Source organism: Bombyx mandarina, chromosome 03 (assembly GCF_030267445.1).
Source record: "Bombyx mandarina strain Sakado chromosome 03, ASM3026744v2".
NCBI lineage: Eukaryota > Metazoa > Arthropoda > Insecta > Lepidoptera > Bombycidae > Bombyx > Bombyx mandarina.
This window is the reverse complement of record NC_143210.1, coordinates 2,105,163-2,126,387: the sequence shown is the minus strand read 5'-3', so window position 1 is coordinate 2,126,387 and position 21,225 is coordinate 2,105,163. Positions and strand designations below refer to the sequence as shown.

At 37.2% G+C, this 21,225-nt stretch overlaps 1 protein-coding gene and 1 long non-coding RNA gene across 5 annotated transcripts in view; one reads left to right on the top strand and one right to left on the bottom strand.

The window, feature by feature from the left end:
* Positions 1-7,580, bottom strand: part of LOC149503237 (uncharacterized) — a 137,049-nt gene extending 129,469 nt beyond the window's left edge. Inside the window, exon 1 of the long non-coding RNA XR_016325574.1 lies at positions 7,305-7,580. This is a non-coding gene — a long non-coding RNA (uncharacterized LOC149503237). The remainder of the gene's footprint in view (positions 1-7,304) is intronic.
* LOC114250780 (rho-related GTP-binding protein RhoN) overlaps positions 1-20,844 on the top strand; it is a 125,749-nt gene extending 104,905 nt beyond the window's left edge. For 3 of the 4 annotated variants that reach the window (XM_089739204.1, XM_089739200.1, XM_089739189.1), the window contains 5 exons: positions 11,507-11,594; positions 15,059-15,168; positions 16,234-16,368; positions 18,707-18,850; positions 20,384-20,844. In XM_089739204.1, coding sequence (XP_089595330.1) covers positions 11,507-11,594; positions 15,059-15,168; positions 16,234-16,368; positions 18,707-18,850; positions 20,384-20,467 — 561 coding nt within the window. In that variant the 3' untranslated portion in view covers positions 20,468-20,844. The remainder of the gene's footprint in view (positions 1-11,506; positions 11,595-15,058; positions 15,169-16,233; positions 16,369-18,706; positions 18,851-20,383) is intronic. The other variant, XM_089739209.1, reaches the window with a different exon arrangement.
* Positions 20,845-21,225: the final 381 nt, after the last annotated feature.

Genomic DNA, 21,225 nt, shown 5'->3' with positions numbered 1-21,225 from the left:
TGAACTAAAAAATTAAAAATATAAAATAGTTTAAAATTTTTAAAAAAATATGCTTTTATAGAAAATCCAACTACCTAAACAATAGAATTTAAACTTTAATAAATTTGAATTAAAAATAGTGTAAGAGAAAATGATTTTATTGTAATAAAAAAGCAAAGCACTCCACGTGCATGGCATCAGTAGTTATAAACATTTTATATTAATTTATTATAATTTATTTTCAATTTTTTTGTTGGATTTTCTATAATAGCGTATTTTTTTAGTTTTTTTAAACTATTATTTATTCAGTGGAAAACTGATCCACCACTAACAAACATTGTAATCAAGGTAAAACCTACTCATCTATTTGAAAATAAAATACCGTTTCTCCACTAACGAACAAGACAATGTTTTGGACCCTTTTCACTCGCGCTGCAGCAAACTTTGTGATTAGTCAGTTCTTGTGTGGAGCTCGTATTTTCCCCGATAGCATTCAATCATTCATTCAATACAGATAATTGGAAACTAGCTAAATTTCGTAAGCCGGCGGGAAATGTTGTTTATTTTTTCGTAAAATTATATTTTACTGGTGGTAGGACCTCTTGTGAGTCCGCACGGGTAGATACCACCGCCCCGCCTATTTCTGCCGTGAAGCAGTAATGCGTTTCGGTTTGAAGGGTGGGGCAGCCGTTGTAACTATACTGAGACCTTAGAACTTATATCTCAAGGTGTGTGGCGCATTTACATTGTAGATTTCTATGGGCTCCAGTAACCACTTAACACCAGGTGGACTGTGAGCTCGTCCACACACATAGGCAATAAAAAAAAATCATTCATTTTCGGAATTTCGTAAGCATTCTCTACTAATCGTTTTGGCGGGAGCGATAAATTTACGGTTAATTTCGTTTAGGTTTTTGGCCTTTACTACTTAAAATATAAAAATACTTAGTTATTGGCCAACGAAGATTTAGGTTGCTGTGGTGTTATTTGTTTTTATTCTCTCCTTCGGAAACGAGTTCCAAGTCTCAATTGAACAAGGGCTGTTCAAGCCTCAAGCCCAAACGCCTGCCTGTTTCGTTTCAGAAGTAGAGTGGTACATACTACTTTTTTTTTTCCGGGCCGGTGGCCGAACCTCCTACGAGGTCCCCGCGCATAAGGGGCGCGCGGGGTATGTGAGACTCAACGATCTGCAGGTGTTGAGAACAGATCGCGGGCCCAACAATTTTAGGTCCCACCCACTAAACGACTCCCCTGCACTCTTACACCCGACGTCCGATCTCCGTCCGGGGTCAGAACCCGGTCAGAGTAGGGGGGTTGCCGCGGTCAACACTACAACTAGACACGCGGCGCCACCCAGAGGACGCCCGACCGACGGGTCGTCGAGGCGATAGTCGACAACCACGACGTCGGTCGGCGGCACTTTACTACCTAACTTAAGATCTAACACAAATTGAACATTCAAAAAAGGTTACATTTAAAAAAAAAACATTGTCCCCACAAATCACACAACGTTTGTATAAACAAACATAATTGACAAATTTAATTTTTAAATGATAGAGACATTTAATTGGATAGATATTTTTGGTCGTTGCGTTGTTCGACTATTTACGGATACGTAACGACACGTTAGACGCATGTGACATTATCATGCAGTGTATTCTTTTTATTCTTAATTTTTGTTTAATTTGAGATTTCGATTTGTTTATTACAAGAAAAACTAACAGCTCAACTCAACATAATAGACTAATATATCAAATAATTGCAACAAAAATTTAATTAAAAATCCTCATCTTAATTCAAACATCGTGACGTATGAGGTCTCGCGTCCGTTGTCGAAGCGACAAGGCGGCACGACACGAAAACCCTCTTGTCGTGGTCGCCGGAAACTACATACCCGATCCTGCAAACCGAATGGTAAACAGTCGACGTCGCCCTAAACACATCATTTCGGATCCTCCCGATTCACTAACGATACTTTTAGATATCCCAAGCACCGGTCAACGTTCGCGTCGAACCCGTCGCTTGCGACGAAGGGTTCGGCGAGTAAACTAAACCACAGATACAGCCCACTGAGTTTCACGCCGGATCTTCTCAGTGGGTAGTATTTTCGATCCAGTGGTAGAGTTTGCGAAGTACTGCTCTTACTAGGGCTAGTGTTAGCAACGCCCCCAGGTTAGACGAGAGCTCACCTACACGTTAGGTTACGCTGACATAGCCTCTCCAAGCTACCAGCTTAGTTAGGCAAAAAAAGACCAATACCTTCCTTGTAGCGCCAATAAAAACTGTACCAAATTTCATCACGTTCAATGAGTGAATAAAAAATGCACTGCAGACGGAAACATATGGAGAGCATTAATGTTATTCGCTTATTGTGTTATTATGCATCCGTAATAGACCCCGGAAAATCGAGAGATGTAAGAATTGGATGGACGGATCTTCGATAAATTACGCTTAAGTGCTCTCTCTTTATTTCTTCTTAGCTATTTATCCCACACGGTCGTGTGGTCAGTTTCCCTCCTCCACTTCGCTCTGTCTTCGACATCCTCGAAAGACAAAAAGGACAAAGTAAGCTACATATTTACTCCTAGCTAAAATAAGCAATAAAATAGAAATAAATGTAAATGCATCAATTCATGACTTAATAAACATACAAATGAGTGTTTCTAATTTATTATGCGAATATGAACTCTGTAAATTATTCTAGAAAGTCAAAGCTTGGTAAAATTTATGACCCCGTATAATTAGTTGTCATAGTGGAATGAATAACGCAGTTATTAAACTAAGGCTGAATGAGCATAGCTGCCTTGGTCTGTGAATGTGTCAAAGTGTGAGTGACAGTTTCAGGCTATAATTCAGTGAAAACTTTTTTTGGGAATTACAGGAAAGAAGTTGTATCAATTGTTTTATTTTCCTAATTAAATATTTCATCAGGCTTAAACATATGATATGAGGCGGCTTTTTGACTGTTGAGCATCAGTGAAACAATACATGTGGGAAAATTAAGCAATGCCGGTTAACGTGGTTTCTCAGGTTCTTGCAAAAAGTATAAAACTGAGATTTGGTTCATCCCATCTCATCTTGTTTCATTTAATTTAATCTCACTCAATTACAGTCTCTGAATAATCAACTTCACCACATTTCGCTCTATATCATTTTTCACTTTTTTTTTATTGCCTTTGTAGGCAAACGAGCATACGGCCCATTTGATGAAAGTTGTCACCGTCGCTCACGGACGTCAGCAATGCCAGGGGCAAAGCTGAGCCGCTACCTACCGAAGATAACATAACTTAACAGAATATATAAAAAATTAAGCTGAATGGTGCGAAACCTTCGGTTTTCTTGTTCGAAAAAATGAACTACTATTTATACCCAAAAAAAAATTTGCTCGATCAAAACCGATCTTAACTAAATGCATTTTTTATTATTTTAGAGCTCTCGTATTACTTAATGGTTTAGTTGTAGAAAAAATGGTTCGAAGATAGAGAACACCATCGTTGAGAGAAAACAGGGGTGTCACTGCATACAGTGTTGCCGTGGGAAAATAAAATCAGTGCACAGTTTTTAAAAAAACTAAACATTTGTTTGTCATACGGTTCGGTATTCATTGCGTTACAAAGAACAGATAACAAGCCAAACCAGCCAGAGAGTCTATGGACAGCAGTTTTTTTTTATTGCCCAGATGGTTGGACGAGCTCACAGCCCACCTGGTGTTAAGTGGTTACTTGAGCCCATAGATATCTGCAACGTAAATGCCGCCACCCATCTTGAGATATTAGTTCTAAGGTCTCAGTATAGTTAAACGGCTGCCCCACCCTTCAAACCGAAAGGCATTGCTGCTTCACGGCAGAAATAGGCGGGGTGGTGGAACCTATCCGTACGGACTCATAAGTGGTTCTACCACCAGTAAAAACCAGTTCACCGACGACAGATTTTAACGGCCTTCCAATCAAAAGGAATTGTTTTTTGTATTTTTGCGATAATTGAAGCAAAACTTAAAATCCGGGCATTGAGTCTGCGAATGACTATCTCTATTATCGGTTTTCTCCATGAGGTCCACACGTAATAATGTCTCTTATAATCTTGTCATCGGAAACATTCTTTAATTTTGTTAATCTGTAATCTATATATTAATACGTGAAGCAAAAACTTTGTATCCCTTTTTACGAAAATTACGCGGACGGAGGAGTATGAAATTTTCCACTTATAGAGAATATAGAGAAGAAGTGCACAATGCTAATATTTTTTTTAAATAATGCATAAAAGATACATTAAATCAATAAAGAAAACATTACACACACTACCTACCATGTATTTGACGCACACACGCATGCATACTATTTATTGTCAAACTTTTGTTCTTGACGTCTGTGGTCAAATTGAGAACAGATTAAATATTGTTTGTTTTTATTAATATTTTTATAGTGTAGTCTTGGCGAAATTTGTGATTATAGAAGTATAAAATACAATCATAATAAATATGACAAACTTACAATTCCAATTAATTATAGTCGAATTTCGACTACTGCGGGACCTCTAGTTCAATAAAAAATGTATTCTAATGCAAAATACCGTTAAAATCTGTATTCAATTTTTTTCTCCAACCAGTCTATTAACGTAACAGAAACCCCTAAACTTTCTCGTGTGAACCCAAAAAAAAAGGGATGGGAAAGTTTTTTTTAGATCGATCCGCTAATAAGCTAACACGCGACATTTAGTTACAGCTAACAAATCAATTGCAAACTTATTTCTTTTTCGAGTTTCATTTTAATTTTAAGAAAATATTTATTTTGGCGCGTACGAATATTAAACCAACTAATAAGATGCAATTAAATAATGATTATCAAATAATATAAAAAATATGTTTTTTTTTTTTTCTCCTCCCTATTCTAGTAACCTCGAGGGGTTATTCTAGATTCACCGAACTAGTAGGTGAGCTCACGGGGCTCAAACCGGGAGTGTTGCTAACACGAACCCTAGCAAGAGCAGTGCTTCGCAGAATCTACCACCGGATCGGAAACGCGACCCACTGAGAAGATGTGACGAGAAACTCAGTGGGCTGTGTCTGTGGGTTAATTTACTCGCCGAGCCCTTCGTCGCAAGCGATGGGTTCGACGAGGACGGTGATCGGTGCTTGAGGTACCTAAAAATATGTTGTTGCTATGTATGCGATGATATTATATGAGACGTCCGTATAGGGTTCGCGTAATATCCATTCTTAGAGGGACTCTTACATCGCGTACTGAATAATAAATAAATAAAAAGTAAAAAAAATAATGAAAAAACTCTTCGACATCATGCTAATTGTGAGCGGCGATACTCACACCGTTGTGACTATGCACCCCCAGGACTTAACATCAGATTATTAACTCATAACTTTTTATGTCATGGTACATGGATGATCGAAGTATTATAGTTTGAGCAGGTAAGCATGGAATGGCTCATCCCCATAACTAACCACCGACATTATAATAATACATGCTATTATCCGCAACATGCTTCGTCAGATTACAGAAATAGAGTTATCAGCAACATGCTTCGTCAAAAAGTACAATACTTACTTTTAGCTGCAAGCGTCGTCATAAGTAGCATAAAGGTCCACGCTAACAGCAATACGCGCGGCATCGGCTAGTCAAACAAGCCACTCTGGATCGCACCCGGCCCGAAACTACCCATTACTCTAGCAGCATTGCCACGCTGTATGGCAATGGATAATCTCTTTATTTATTATTAATTATTAACTTGTCTGTTCAACTACCACTCTTTTACTGGTGGTAGGCTGTCTTACGCGCATAAATAGGTATCGCCTTGTCTATTTCTGTCTCGAAGCAGTAATGCGTTTCGGTTTGAGGCATGGGGCAGCCTTTGTACTGGAAAACTGAGAATTCGGTCTCACATCTCAAGGTGGGTGGCATTTACGTTGCTGATGTCTAAGTCGTCACCCCATCAAAGCAATTACAAAAAAAAATCGAAATAAGTTCATAAAAACATTTATTACATGAAATATTTATTAAGGCATTCCGAATGGCTTCAATACATTAAAACATTATTGTGAGACTTTAGCAAATAGTTAAAGTTTGCAGTAATATAATGAATTAGTAAGAAAAAATTTTAACTTCAAAAAACAAAGGTCAGTAAACTCGTAACGTAAAAAAAACCACTTTCATTTCTTGTCTTTGATCTTTAAAATTTTTCACTTAAAAGAAATCATCAGTGTCATTTATAAAATAGAAGTCAAGGAAGGACTTTTGGCGGGAACGCGAGGAGCGAAGCTGTGTGATTTGTTTTATTTTGTCTATTTAGTGTTTCTTCGGGTTTAAATGTGTAATAACGGTGGTTTATTAACTGTTTAATATCTGTGTAAGTGCACAAATGTGGGAAAATGAAACAAAGCCGCTGGACGTAACTTCTCGGGATCCTCCAAAAAGTCCACTGAAAAAATCTTAGTAAATGACCACAATTTTACTGAGATTATATTTCATCTTATTTCATTTCATTTAATTTCATCCCAGTTGATTAATGTCTCAAATTAATCGTCTTAATTTCATTTCACTCCATAATGTCATTTGTCATAAAAATATAAATATAAATTAAAATAAGACATGACTTAAAGGTCTCAGTTACCAGGTCATAAAATCCCTTGAAAAAACAAATGGCGGGAATTTTTTGGCGGGAACGCGAGGAGTGAAGTTGTGTGATTTGTTTTATTTTGTCTGTTTAGTGTTTCTTCGGGTTTAAATGTATAACAACGGTGGTTTATTAACTGTTTACTATCTGTGAAAGTGCACAAATGTAGGAAAATGAAACAATGCCGCTGAACGTAACTTCTTGGGATCCTCCAAAAAGTGCACTGAAAAAGTATCTGTAACTGACCACCATTTTACTGAAATTATATTTCATCACATATCACTTATCTCATTTCATTTCATTCCGTTTTCTTTTCATTTCGTTTTCATCTCATTTTGTTTCATGCCATGTTTCATATTGATCAACTTCTTTTCATTTCATAATATCATTTTTCATATAAAAAAGGTTTCATTAAAATTAAAATAAGACTTGACTTAGAGGTCTTACTTAGTTGCCAGGTCATAAAAGCCCTTAAAAAAAAAGGTCAAGGAAAAGGTGGAGATTAATCGCAGTTTGTAGTTTCTAATCCCATTCTCTCGGATCGTTTGGAGCCTCTGGGTCTGCGGAGGGACTTCGGTTCCCTCTGTATTTTGTACCGTATGTTCCATGGGGAGTGCTCTGAGGAATTGTTCGAGATGATACCAGCATCTCGTTTTTACCATCGCACCGCCCGCCACCGGAGTAGAGTTCATCCATACTACCTGGAGCTACTGCGGTCATCCACAGTGCGTTTCCAGAGATCTTTTTTGCCACGTACCATCCGGCTATGGAATGAGCTCCCCTCCACGGTGTTTCCCGAGCGCTATGACATGTCCTTCTTCAAACGAGGCTTATGGAGAGTATTAAGCGGTAGGCAGCGGCTTGGCTCTGCCCCTGGCATTGCTGAAGTCCATGGGCGACGGTAACCACTCACCATCAGGTGGGCCGTATGCCCGTCTGCCTACAAAGGAAATAAAAAAAAAAAAAAATGTTCTTATTTGCCGTGGAACATACAAAATATGGCAACATTAAGAGACGAAATCTGTATTAAAACCGAATTAATTTGGAGTCTCTCAAAGCAACCGATGAGTTGAAATGACGACCGGGTCAAAATAGCTAGTAGGGACTGGATGTGAAAGGCAAGACTTCGAAGGGAATGGAACACATGTAGGATTGGTAAGAACGGAACGTATGAATAAAGTGTGAAACGGAACATTAAGATGTGAATGAGATAAAATGGTAAAGCTGCTTTCAGACTACGCTATACTATAGTGCCATATAGTATAGCAGCGTATTCTTAGCCAATAATATATAGTACAGTACAGTGTGAACGTGTTCATAACAATCTATGGTGTGCGATATTGTTGTCCTATGAGCTAATGCTATTATATTATAGCGTAGTCTGAAAGCACCTTTAGAAGGGGAAAAGAGAATGACAGAAAAAAGAAAGATGGCCGAGACGAAAAAATGAGCAAGGTGTAAAAAGTTTCAATTGATTTTTAACTATTATCGTAAAGAAGATTTTGGAAAAGAAGAGTAAAAGTGGATTCATTTTATTTTATGGGCCACGATACAAGCTCAGAATACAGGAAAAAGTTAGCCCACTGAGTTTCTCGAGGATCTTCTCAGTGGGTCGCGTTTCCGATCCGGACGATCCGGTGGTAGATTCTGCGAAGCACTGCTCTTCCTAGGATCAGTGTTAGCATCACTCCTGTTTGAGCCCCGTGAGCTCACCTACTAGTTAAGGTTACGCTGAAATAGCCTCGTAGGTAGCTTAGGTAGGAAAAAAAAAGATACCAATTCTATATGCATATGAAGAGACAGTATGTCGTCTTAAAGCAATTATATTATTGGTATGGGCATTAAAGTTGTACACATTGTAGAGTTCATAATTTAATAAATTTAAATATTTACGACCTTATTAAATCGAATTTGAATTTGTTTTCATTAAACACATTAAAAACAAATATCAAAAGTCGTACGATTTATTTAACGAACGGATTCTGTAAGAGAACTTATGACTACAGTTAGTTGTATTAAGCTTTAATACAATAATAAAATTGACTGCCGTTTCAACTTCACGGCTTCTAGCGTTGGCAGAACGTATATTTCTGTAAATTCCGCCTTCGGTTTTCTTCCAACAATCGTATAGGAGTGCGGTAAGTATTACAAACGCGCTATATATCCTCGGGTAACGACCTGCTCTGTTGAGAGCTTGTACAGTCAGGTCAGTGGTTGTGAAAAGGAAAAATACAATATAAAGTACACTGAGAGAATCGTGTTTGTGTTTTTTTTATTGTTGCCATGGATGGACGTGCTCACCCTGCCATTTACAGGTCACCGGAGCCCCCACCAAAAAAATCCTGTTTAAACATGATACCAGGAGGCGGATGAGCCCATAGACATCAACGAAACTCTAATGCTGCCATCTACCTTGAGACATGAGTTCTATGTTTTACTTTTAATAGTACAAGGGCTGCCTCACCCTTCGAACCAATACGCATTACTGATTCGCGGCCTACTAATCCTTCACACTAGAAGTCCTGTCACCACTAATTACGCAAATTACAATTTTTGCGTTTTTTATTTTTATGCACGATGTTACTGCTTCACCGTGGAAGTTAGTCGTGAACATTTGTTAAGTACGTGTTTCATTAGAAAAATTTGTACCTAATGGCGGGATTCGAACATCGGCACATTCGCATTACTCGATACGAATGCACCGGACGTCTCATCCTTTAGGCCACGACGACTTCAAAAAGTGTTTTAAAGCAATAGATTTACACTTCAACCTATTGTCTACAATATATCCCACTTCGCATACTTTTTAAAGCCTAAAAACATGCTTAAATAACTAACAGAACTAACAATGAACTTCTGGATATCGAAGCGAAGTTATAAAGTTATTGTAACGTTGTCGCTCCTTGTACGTGTACAAATTTTCAAGTCAATCGGATGACTTGACGAAATAAATTAATGTTTAAATATTCGATTTCAATATTAATGTTTAAATCTAAAATCAGATAGTTGAGCAAACTGTACAAAGAAAAATAACGCTAGGAAATTTTCACTTTTGACGGGTTTGCAAGTATGCACAATGTTATTGTAAAATAAATTACACAGCAATAGCAGCGACAGTTATGAAACGAATTATTCATCTGTTTCTATTTTTAATGTTCAATAATATATTTCGACGATTTAATAAGGGTAAAGCCACAATGGTTTGGTTTATTTATATCTAAACAAGTCACTAGCATCGTTTATTCACACGCTGATATAATCTATCATAAAAAAAAATCCCGCCAAAAACTCTTATCAACATTTAAAAACTATACTGATAATCTTGTGAATAATATTTCATATTCATTTCAATTATATCATACCGATTTGTGCCAAGTTGTTGTTTTAGCTAAATCTTTCTAAATAGTCAAGAATTGAAACAGGGTTTTTTGTGTCGCTTTTCAATAGATCGTAGAGTCGTTGTATTTGAATCTTCTTTTGCGATATCACGGTATTAATTATCTTATATTATGTTCCTTCAGAGTGCTTAGTGCTAAGTTTGCCGCTAGGGAAGCTGTTGCAACTCCATACAAATTTGTGTTAACTTGTACGGGATAGAGAAGTTAAAAAACTGGCACTAAGCACACATGTATTGTTATGAACAGCATAATAATATGTAGATTTACATGGAAAAATAAAATACGTATTTAATGCGTTGTACGTAAATACAGATAAATTGACAGAATAGACATTTAAAAGATCAAAACATTCGATTTCCTTGCAATCCAACCGTTACCAAAGGTTGGGAACAAGCCAATTATCGTAATTCTCACTGAATACAGGCCACATTTATTATGGGCCCATTAATCTGCCCTCTGAAGGACCCTTGGGTGTCTTGAATACAAATGAATAAATTACAAAATCCACCATCTCTCACTTATTTCGCACCGAACCACTAAGTGCGAGAAGGATAGAATCACAAATGAAACCTAGTATTCAGACATTAAGATCTACCAGTCTAAGAAACATCTTGTAAAGTTTCTGTTATTTTCAGTCTCTCTTATAAATGCGATCTAACGTTGAATGCTGTATAATATCTGTACTATAATAGACTAGTCAACAAGTGCCATTTGGACCAACGTTTTTCAGCAGTCTCCGAAAATTATAAATGAGGTGTCATTCGATTCGGAATGGCATCTAGATGATTTTTGAAAAAAATGAACTTCCGAAGTTGCAAAATTTGTAAAAGTTATTAACAATTAACTAAAAAAAATGGGAGGCTTAGTTTTTTGCAAATATCTCAAAAAGTAATAAAGATTTTTCAAATTTGAAAAAAGATTCAAAAATAGGATAAAATTTCTTAAAAAAAGTCGATTCCCGAAACTGTAATAAGAGCTAAGGATAATTTATCAAGATTCAAGACTAAAAATTGATTTTGTTCAATGTAAACTAAAAAAACAGCACGATCACACGCATTATAAGTATTTCTATCTCATTCTCTCGTAGGCTATATCTATCTATCTTATCTCTTTTTAGATCGTTTTTTAGTTTCATCGAGTTTCAAACCAAAATGGCGCCAAAGATGGTTTCCCTTCAAAAAATCTAAATATACATCTACATTAAACAGCCTGAATCTGTTTTCCCCCTTTGCAGCCAATACAATCTCTTCAGTATCAATCATTAACAGAGACATTGACAGAGACGCAACAAAAACGCTCAAAACTGGCCCTATCCGGCCCTGTTAAGCGCCATTACATGCCAGTCACAGAGTAGACTGTTATAGATTAACCTGCAGACACGAAACACGAAAATCGACGGCCACATGGCAAAGGATTATTAACTATATTACAATCGAATACGGTACATAACAATCCGATGGTATTTATTTAAGTGATTAATAGAAATTCTGTTCGTTCTCTTCCAGGCCTACACTCCGACCGGCTTCGAGAAGTACAGCTACACATGCTCAGTGGCCGATTACAAAGTAAACTTTTCAATCTGGGATACGTCCGGTGAGTGCTACCTTAACTATTACTAGTGGTCCTTCAGTAGTTGAAATTCGACTGTAATTAATTGAAATTATAAATTTGACAATTATTTAAGGTCCTATTGTTACAGACTATATTTCTTTAATCACAGATTTCGCCAAAGCTACAGTATAGACAATTAACGTTAAAGACAAACAATAATAATCTATTCTTAATTTGACCACAGACTTTAACGATAAACAAAAGAGTATTATAATAATATATGAGTGCGTGTGTCAAATGCATGCTAATGGGTGTAATGTTTGTTTGATTTAATGAATTTTTGGTGCATAATTAAAAAAAAAATTGCATTATGCACTCTTACTCTATATTCTCTATAAGTGTGGTAAATTTCATACTCCTCCGACGGCTCAATTTTCATAAAAAGGGATACAAAGTTTCTGCTTCAACTGCAAACTTAGTCTGATAAAACGGACAAAAACTCTTGGTTTGTTGATGTAGCCTCTTAAATTAGTTCGTCAAGGTGTTAACAAAATTAGTAGGAACGTTTTCTTTGGAAGTGGACCAATGACGTGAAAGTATTAGTGGTCTCTAAAACAGGCAACACTTGAAACTGGCAACAACGTAATGTACAACTAACATTTAACAAAAATGACTGACAGGCAGTATTACTGAGTAATGCTTAATTCGATCCTTAAAAATCCTCTCGTTTTGTTTTACTAGAAGTGGAATACTATAAAATAATTACAGGAACATTCAACAGCCCGAATTATCATTGCGATTAAACCTCTTTCTCCGCTTGGGACGCGAGTGACGTGACGAGTGTTGCCGTATTATCGAACGTCGCATTTTTTAGTGGAACACAAGATTATTATTCCTTAACATCCCCGTAAACTGCTGACGCACTCCAGAAACCGGGCAACGATTCTCGCGATGAAATTACATTACAAATGCGCAACGTCGACTGTTTTATGTGATCGTAAAATCGAAGAAAAAAAAAGACGCAATAAAAAACTAAAAACTTTATTGTTCATGTGGAACCTGTTGATATTTTATTCATAGCTTTGTAGAATAATTTAAAATAAAGAAATGTATAAGTTTTTAGTAAGATATCTCTCGATGCTAGTAGTGGGGTTATACTATTAAATAACAATGATGAACATATCGTTTATTTCTTCACGGTCATAAAAACGTGAGCGGGTGATATCTATTAATACGCCCACAGTCTTCCTAATAAAATCTTTAAAAAATCCACTGGAAGGGATGAGAAAATGCCATGGAATTGTACGACTGTTTTTTGTGAAGTTTTGTTGGTTAGCGACAAAGCGAAGATCTTCTACCAAGCTGGCGAAATTGCTCGGTGAACGGAAACGCATTACTGCTTCACGGCAGAAATAGGCAGGGTAGTTATCTACCCGTGCGGAATCATAAGATGTCCCACCATCAGTAATAACGCAAATTATAATTTTGCGGGTTTGATTTTTATTAAACGATGTTATCCCTTCACCGTAGAAGTCAATCGTGAACATTTGTTAAGTACGTATTTCATTAGAAAAATTGGTACCCGCCTCCGGGATTCGAACACCGGTGTATCGGAAGATACGAATGCACCGGACGTCTTATCCTTTTGGCCACGACGACTTCAAAGGCTATGTACCTACTTCCCTCCTCGCAATGTGGGAGACAATAAGGTCTGAAATGGCGCTCAGCCAGACTCCGAGGAGCAGCTGTCGAAAGTAGCTCAACTACCCATCACGGAAAATGAATATAGAACTACGCCTTAATCGTTACTCATCATCATCATCAGCCAACAATCGTCCACTGCTGGACATAGGGCTCTCTCAATCAACACCATTATGCCCCAGGTCTTCGACTCTCCTCATTCAAATTGCTACCCGCATATTATTATTGACGTTACACACTACCTATATCACTACATAGTATAAAACAAAAACTACTGGATGGATTTTGATGAAATTTTACAATAGCTAGAGGTCCCGCAGTATTCGAAATTCGACTATAATTAATTGGAATTCTAAGTTTTTACACTATTAAGATTGTATTTTATACCTCTGTAATCACAAATTTCGCCAAGACTGCACTATAAAAAATAAAGTCGCTTTCTCTGTCCCTATATCTGTCTGTCCCTATGTTTGCTTAAATCTTTAAAACTACGCAACGGATTTTGATGCGGTTTTTTTTAATAGATAGAGTGATTGAAGAGGAAGGTTTATATGTATAATAACATCCATTAAATAGTGGAAAAATCAATAATAAATTACAGTTTCCGATGCGAAGCGAGGGCGGGTCGCTAGTACACAGTACTATAAACTCAAATTCCCAATTGATTAATTACAATTTCAAGTACCTAAGTATTTCTCGAACTACTTACAGCTTAAGTAGCCAGACGCTATTGTAAAATAGTGCTCCCTGCCCGATTCAAAGGCATTAAGTACAAGAACTGAGATTAAAATTGATTTATTGCTTACTAAACTCCGACCTCATTCGTCTCAAGGGCGTTCGTGTTAATACCATGCGCCTCAAAAATAAATCAATAGATGCGAATAGTCGTAGATATCATTAAAATAATTTTTACGTCTTAATCTCCAGTTTACTATTTCCAATTTCGAATACTTTTTAGTTTTCTTGGTCGCGGACTATTAAGACGTATACGTCGAAATTTACTACCGTCTATTTATCTATAAAAAAATATATTTCTAGAACTTTACGTTTTATTTCACGCAAAGATGGAACTAATAGCCTCTGTAGCATTTTATTTGGCTTCGTTTGTTTTTCATTATCCCTTTAACATGATCGTGGGTTTTAGATAAGCGATAATCTATACTTCTATTGTGGGTGACTCAGATGTATTTATTTATTTTATATTATTATCATGACTTAATATTATAAAGAGGATATTGATTTCTTTGTTTGTATTGAATAGGCTCCGAAACTACTGAACCGATTTGAAAAAATATTTTACTGTTTGGAAGCTACTGTATTCCCGAGTGACATAGGCTATAATCTTTTTTGAAAAAAAATTTGGGATCCTTACTAAAACTTCAATAATGTAACCCAAGGTGTAAAAACATTACCTAAAATATTGTTTACATCGCGTGCCTGCGAAAACTATTGATGATAGAATAAAATAATGTATTTTTTTATTGGTTAGATAGGTGAACGAGCCTAATATGCTTAGTGTTCATCAGCTCACAGACATCAACCGTTTAAATGCAGCCACTCACCTTGAGCGATGAGTTCCTAAGTCTAAATTTTTACAGTACATCAGCTGCCCTCACCTTTCAAACCGAAACGCATTACTGCTTCACGGCAGAAATAGGCAGGGTACTTACCCGTGTACGTTCACAAGAAGCCCTGCCAGTAAACGCTTGTAAATAAAAAAAAACATTTTATCTAATAATATGCTATGTATGCCCTACTCAAACACGCAAAACAAAAACATTCTAATCGTTTTTTCTTCTTCACAGGAACGACGTCCTACGACACGGTCAGACCTTTAGCGTACCAAGACGCGAAGCTGTTTATGCTGTGCTTCAACGTAGCCGAACCTGACACCTTACACAACGCCGCTGCCAAAGTAAGTTGACCCGTTCTTTAAACAATCAGTACCGATTATTTTGTGTTTTCACCTGAAATAACCAACTTTGACGGAACCGTGTTTGAGAACGCACATAGGTCAGTGTGCTTTGTGCGCGTTTTTTAACTTCTCGATCCCGTAAAAGTTAACTCAAATTTGTATGGAGTTGGAACAGCGCCCCTAGCGGCAAACGTAGGCGAACTTTTCAACTCCATACAAACAAGAGTTAACTTTTACTCTATCGAGAAATTGAAAACTCGCACTAAGCACGAAAGGCTATTTCTCGTTCTACTCTGACCGGGTTCTGACCTCGGGCGAAGATCGGGTGTGAGAGTGCAAGGTAGAGTCGTTTGGTGCGGTAGGGCCCTAAAAACATTCTTAGGTACGCGGTCTGGTCCTAAAATCTGTTGACCGTCAAGTCCAACATTACCTGTGTGCCCCCTAAGCGCGGAAACCTCGAAAGAGGTTCGGCCCCCTGTCCGAAAATAAAGGCTATTTCTCTCTATGTGTACCTACAATATTTTTTATTTATTTGACTAGTGTTTTTTTGGCACTCAATGAACACGCAATCAAGAATCAGCTGACACGCGGGTCGATGACCTCTGGAAAACTGTTATATTGCGGAATTTCTAAATATGAATTTAAACGTTAAGCTTGTAGGCTCACAGGGATCTAAAACTGCATTATATTACAATTACTGGTGGTAAGACGTCTTGTGAGTCCGCACGGATACCATACCATACCACCACCTTGCTTATTTCTGTCGTGAAGCAGTAATGCGTTTCGGTTTAAAGGGCGGAGCAGGCGTTGTAACTATTCTGAGAACTTAGAACTCACATCTCAAGGTGGCTGACGGCATTTACGTTGTAGATGTCTATGGTCTCCGGTAACTGCCAACACCAGGTGGGCTGTGAGCTCGTTCATCCATCTAAGCAATAAAAATTTTAAAAAATAATTAAGACGCGACTGAGGAACTTTTGATGGTGAGATGATAACATGGATGTTCCTTCCAGTGGTACAAAGAAACTTTTGCTGGTAAGATGATAACATGGATGTTTCTTCCAGTGGTACAAGGAGGTGAGGACCCACGGTGGGTCAGCGCCTGTGGTTCTGTGCGGATGCAAAGCGGACCTGAGACACGACAAGGAAACGCTCACAGTTTTGTCCAAACTAAAAACACATCCAGTCACCAGTGAAGAGGTAAATATTGTCACTATACAAGACCTTAGAACTCATATCTCAAGCTGGGTGGCGGCATTTATGTTTTAGATGTCTATGTAAAAATAAATAAAAAATACTATACATTTTTAACGGTTAGTCATACTATTTTAACTTTAGGTAGCGGCTTGGTTTTGCCCCTGGAATTGCTGATGTCCATGAGCGACGATAACCACTCACCGTCAAGTGGGCTGTATGCTCATCTGCCTACACGGGCAAAATGGAACAAAAACATATTGGAGTGTCTGTTTGTGATATTAAAATAACCGCTTTTACCACATCCATATGAATCTACATTTATATACGGTACATATACCGAAGTATTTTTTTTACAATTTTTATTTGTCTCTCTTTTTGTTTCGGTTAATCTCTGGAACGGCTGGATCGACTCTGACCAGACTTTCGCTTGTAGATAGCTGGTGTAATAAGGGTTAACTTAGGCTTAAGGATTAACTTAAGGTATTTAAGAAAAAATCTAAAATTATTATAAGATAAAGAAATGTTATGTTAAATTCCACGCGGATGAAGTCGCGGGCACCAAATAAACTTTACAATATATTGGGTTACACTTTTTTTTTATTCATTACGCCATAAGCAATCGAAGTTTGGGCCTTATGTACAGAGTAAAAAAAATTAACTCTGTGCCTTATGTGTCACCGTGGATGACATCTATTGGCTCCGATTATCGCTTAACACCGAATGAGCTGTAAACTCGTCTACACATTAGAACAATAAAAGTAATAACAATAGATCAATTAACACGCATATTCTGCACCCGAGCCGCGTGCGTACAAACGTATCACGAATATCGTTGTTGATTGAAACAAGGCCCAATTCGGATCGGCCGCGTCGGTCAAACGTGCCAATTAATTTGATATCTTATTTCGTAACCAATAGGGCTGTAGTGCGCCACAAAAACATTATACTTTATCAGTTCTCATCATCGATTAAGACATTAGATCTTATCGGATAATGGCACGCGGTGTAGTTGTATGAAGTAATGTGTCTACCACGCGTCAAGCCCAGCAAACAAGTACCGATTTGTCTAAATAAACAAAAACACTATACTAAAATCGTGTGATAATATGAATTCAATGTAATTTATAGTATGAAGTAACCACATCGATTTAGGGTCCGCATCTGTATTAAATGTAGTGAGGAATTGTATCATACAGCCACTGGCATCACAACATACTGTGTTATATAGTCTGTGATGCAAATAAAAAGCCCGCCAAAATGTGTCAAAAATGCTCTATTTGTATTTTATCTATAAAAGTGCTTTTTATGAGATTAGAAGAAGAAAATATTGCTAAATAATTGAAATTTAACTTGTAATGCGTTTTATAATTATATATCGATTACCCCGTAAAGATATTTCCCAGTTTCGGTATATTTGTTAATGTTTCAAATATGTTTCCGGATACTACATATTTTGTATAACACGGGAGAAAACCTTTGGATTTCTTAGGTTGATTTTGAATCACTATTTACCGAGGTATGCACTCTTTACCTTATTACCTATATTTCTTGATGTGGATATAGGCACAAAATACTTTTTATTAATTAACAAATTTCTCGGGTAAGTTGCCACGAATAATTTAACAATAACGTTGACGGCAGCCCTCCTCCGATTCTGTTATGAATGAGAACTCGACTCACTAATTGAGGCGGCGCTTTTAGAGACCGCTAAATAAATGAGACTCGTAACGAAATTGAGGGATACTCCTTTCATACAGATCAACTTGAGGCAATATTGTGAACTTGTCATTAAAACTATTACATTTATTTTTTTATCTGTACAAATTCTAATTAATAAGTTGGGACGGTAAAAACAAAACATGCAGTACCACAAATAAAATGTCTTATTAGTCTTTTCTTCGGATTTCGCATGCCGTAGATATAACTAAAATTAATTTTACGATTTAAAATCGGGTTTTTATACTGTCCTTATACTATTTTTGAGATTTCGTCAATAATTTTTTGTACGTTTTTTAGAACAGTTTCAATCGTTTGGTGCCCACGTAAAATGTAAAAATGTCTTCGAAACATCGGAGAATTAAAACATAATATAATTATAAAAAAAACGCGATATTAAACGAATTTCCCTCAACGATGCTTCCCGGGCGCCATAGCGCTGAATAAGGACACGTCATGATGTCCTTATTCAAACTAGCTTTGCGAAGACTTCCCAACGCTAGGCAGCGACTTGGTCACGAAGTCCACGAGCTCGTCAAAACATTGGCAGGGTTCGCGTCTGCTTACACGGCAATTATGAGAAAGAAAGAAAAACCTAAAATTAAAAGCCCAATACATTTTACAGGCTCTATCGGTAGCAAGACAGATTGGGGCGACAACGTACGTGGAAACGTCCGCCAGGGCTTCCGCTAAAGGGGTCAAAGACGCCTTCGAAGTAGCGGCCCTAGCAGCCCTCGGCAAACTCAACAAACAACAAATGAAGCAACAGGTATGAAGGATATAGCGTTAGCTTTTACACGAACAGACATCGTGAAACTCATGTCACCTTTTTTTTTCTTACATGGGTGAACGAGCTCACAGCCCACCTGGTGTTAAGTGGTTACCGGAGCCCATAGACATCTACGACGTAAATGCGCCACCCACCTTGAGATATAAGTTCTAAGGTCTCAGTATAGTTACAACGGCTGCCCCACCCTTCGAACCGAAACGCATTACTGCTTTAGGGCAAAAATAAGCGGGGTGATGGTACCTACCCATGCGGACTCACATGAGATCCTATCACCGGTAAATTTAGTAAGTAAATTAAGGCTGTCGAAATCGAAGCTGTGCTAGCATAACTGGATTGTTCTCTTCGGAATAGACCTCACAATTGAAGACATGAGTGGATGAAGGGGATATGATACAATTTGTTAATTTTGAGAAAACGGCACTTCATACGGCATTCACTACATAAACTGGCAGGATAATGCTATCAATCCACGCCAACACGTGCCAGAGTCAGTTAGAGTCGGACTATATTTTGCTAATAATCTATATATTAATACGTGAAGCAAAAGCTTTGTACCCCTTTTTACGAAAATTGTGCGGACGGAGGAGTATGAAATTTCCCACACTTATACAGAATATAGAGAAGGAGTGCAAATGTTAATTATTATTTTTTTAATTATGCATAACAATACATTAAATCAATAATAAAAACATTAAGCACGCTATCACGTATTTTACACACAAACGCTTGCATACTATTGGTTTATTGTCAAACTTTTCTTATTGTTTTATAGTCTGTGGTCAAATTGAGAATAGATTGAATATTGTTTTGTCTTTATTAATATTTGTCTAAAGTGTAGTCTTGGCGAAATCTGTGATTACAGAAGTTTATTAGTGTTTGACAATCATAATAGTGTACAAACTTATAATTTCATTCAATTATAGCCGAATTTCGACTACCAGGGGACCACTAGTATTATAAAAAGTTAATTTAATTCAGGAAACATATCACACGCGCCGTAACCTAATTTTCTGATTGCTAACAAAATTAAACTTCTTTTGATATCCCTCCTGCCACGACTGTAAATAGCTCGAGTGGTCTTGAAATATAAATATGTTCTTATTGAAATAAACTCTGCTTTTATCATCGACGTTGCAGTAACAAATGTGCACGGTGTATTATACACTTTAATATAATAACACTATTGTAATAACTTAATATTTTTATTGGTGGTAGGACCTCTTGTGAGTCCGTACGGGTAGGTACCACTACCCAGCCTATTCTGGCGTGAAGCAGTAATGCGTTTCGGTTTGAAGGGTGGGGCAGCTGTTGCAACTATACTGAGACGTTAGAACTTATATCTCAAGGTGGGTGGCGCATTTACGTTGTATATGTCTATGGGCTCCAGTAACCACTTAACACCAGGTGGGCTGTGAGCTCGTCCACCCAATTAAGCAATAAAAAAAAAGTAATAAGAGCAATTTTCGTAAAAAGTTTTTGCTTCACGTATTAATTTAAAGATTGCATTTCTAGCAGAAGCAAGTGGGACGCAGCAAAAGCAAACGTGACCTCAAAGCCGAGCTCAAGGGCAGAGCGAAGAGCTGCTGTGTGATGTGATCTGCCGCCGGCCACCCCTCCCGGTGGCCGCACGACTGCTAGACCACAACCCCCAGCATCTGCCGCGCCAACTGCGCCATCTTAACTCAAGCTGGGGTACAATTCGACGTCGAAGATCTATGAAGTCGAAACCCGTCGCAATAACCAACAGTCTTGTTTATGTGAAAACAAGAACTGGTCTTCCGAGATATCTTCAAACGGTCACAGAAAAAATGACTTTACCCATCATTGCCCGACAATGATACGGTGTTAAAATGTGCCGCCGACTTTGTCTTAATGGAAGTAAAAAGAACTGTTGTATTTTAACTAAACAAATATATTATAGTGTATTAATTAAAAGTATGTAAAGTGATAAAATAAAGAAATATTACGTAAAATTATATTGTTTTGAATTCGTTGTGAGCGTTGGAGAGTTTCATTTTAATTTGGATAGTTTAATGTTTTTTTTTTTTGGTAAGATGCAGTGTATCAATGACCCCAGGGTTGGATCGTGAGCCTGTGATAATAAGAAAAATATAGAATCGGATGGTGACGAACTAATGAGTTATCTTAGATAGGTATCGTGGGGTGAAATATATTTACAGTTTCACATAAAATTCAATGTAACGTGAAACAAATTGATATAAATATGTATATTTTATGACTTAAATGTAATAATTAATTTGGAAGTTATACATATGGACGCAAATTCTCATCTAACTAAATGAAAAATAAATTCACTTATTATTTTGTCTTATGAATAACTTTTGTCTGACGAA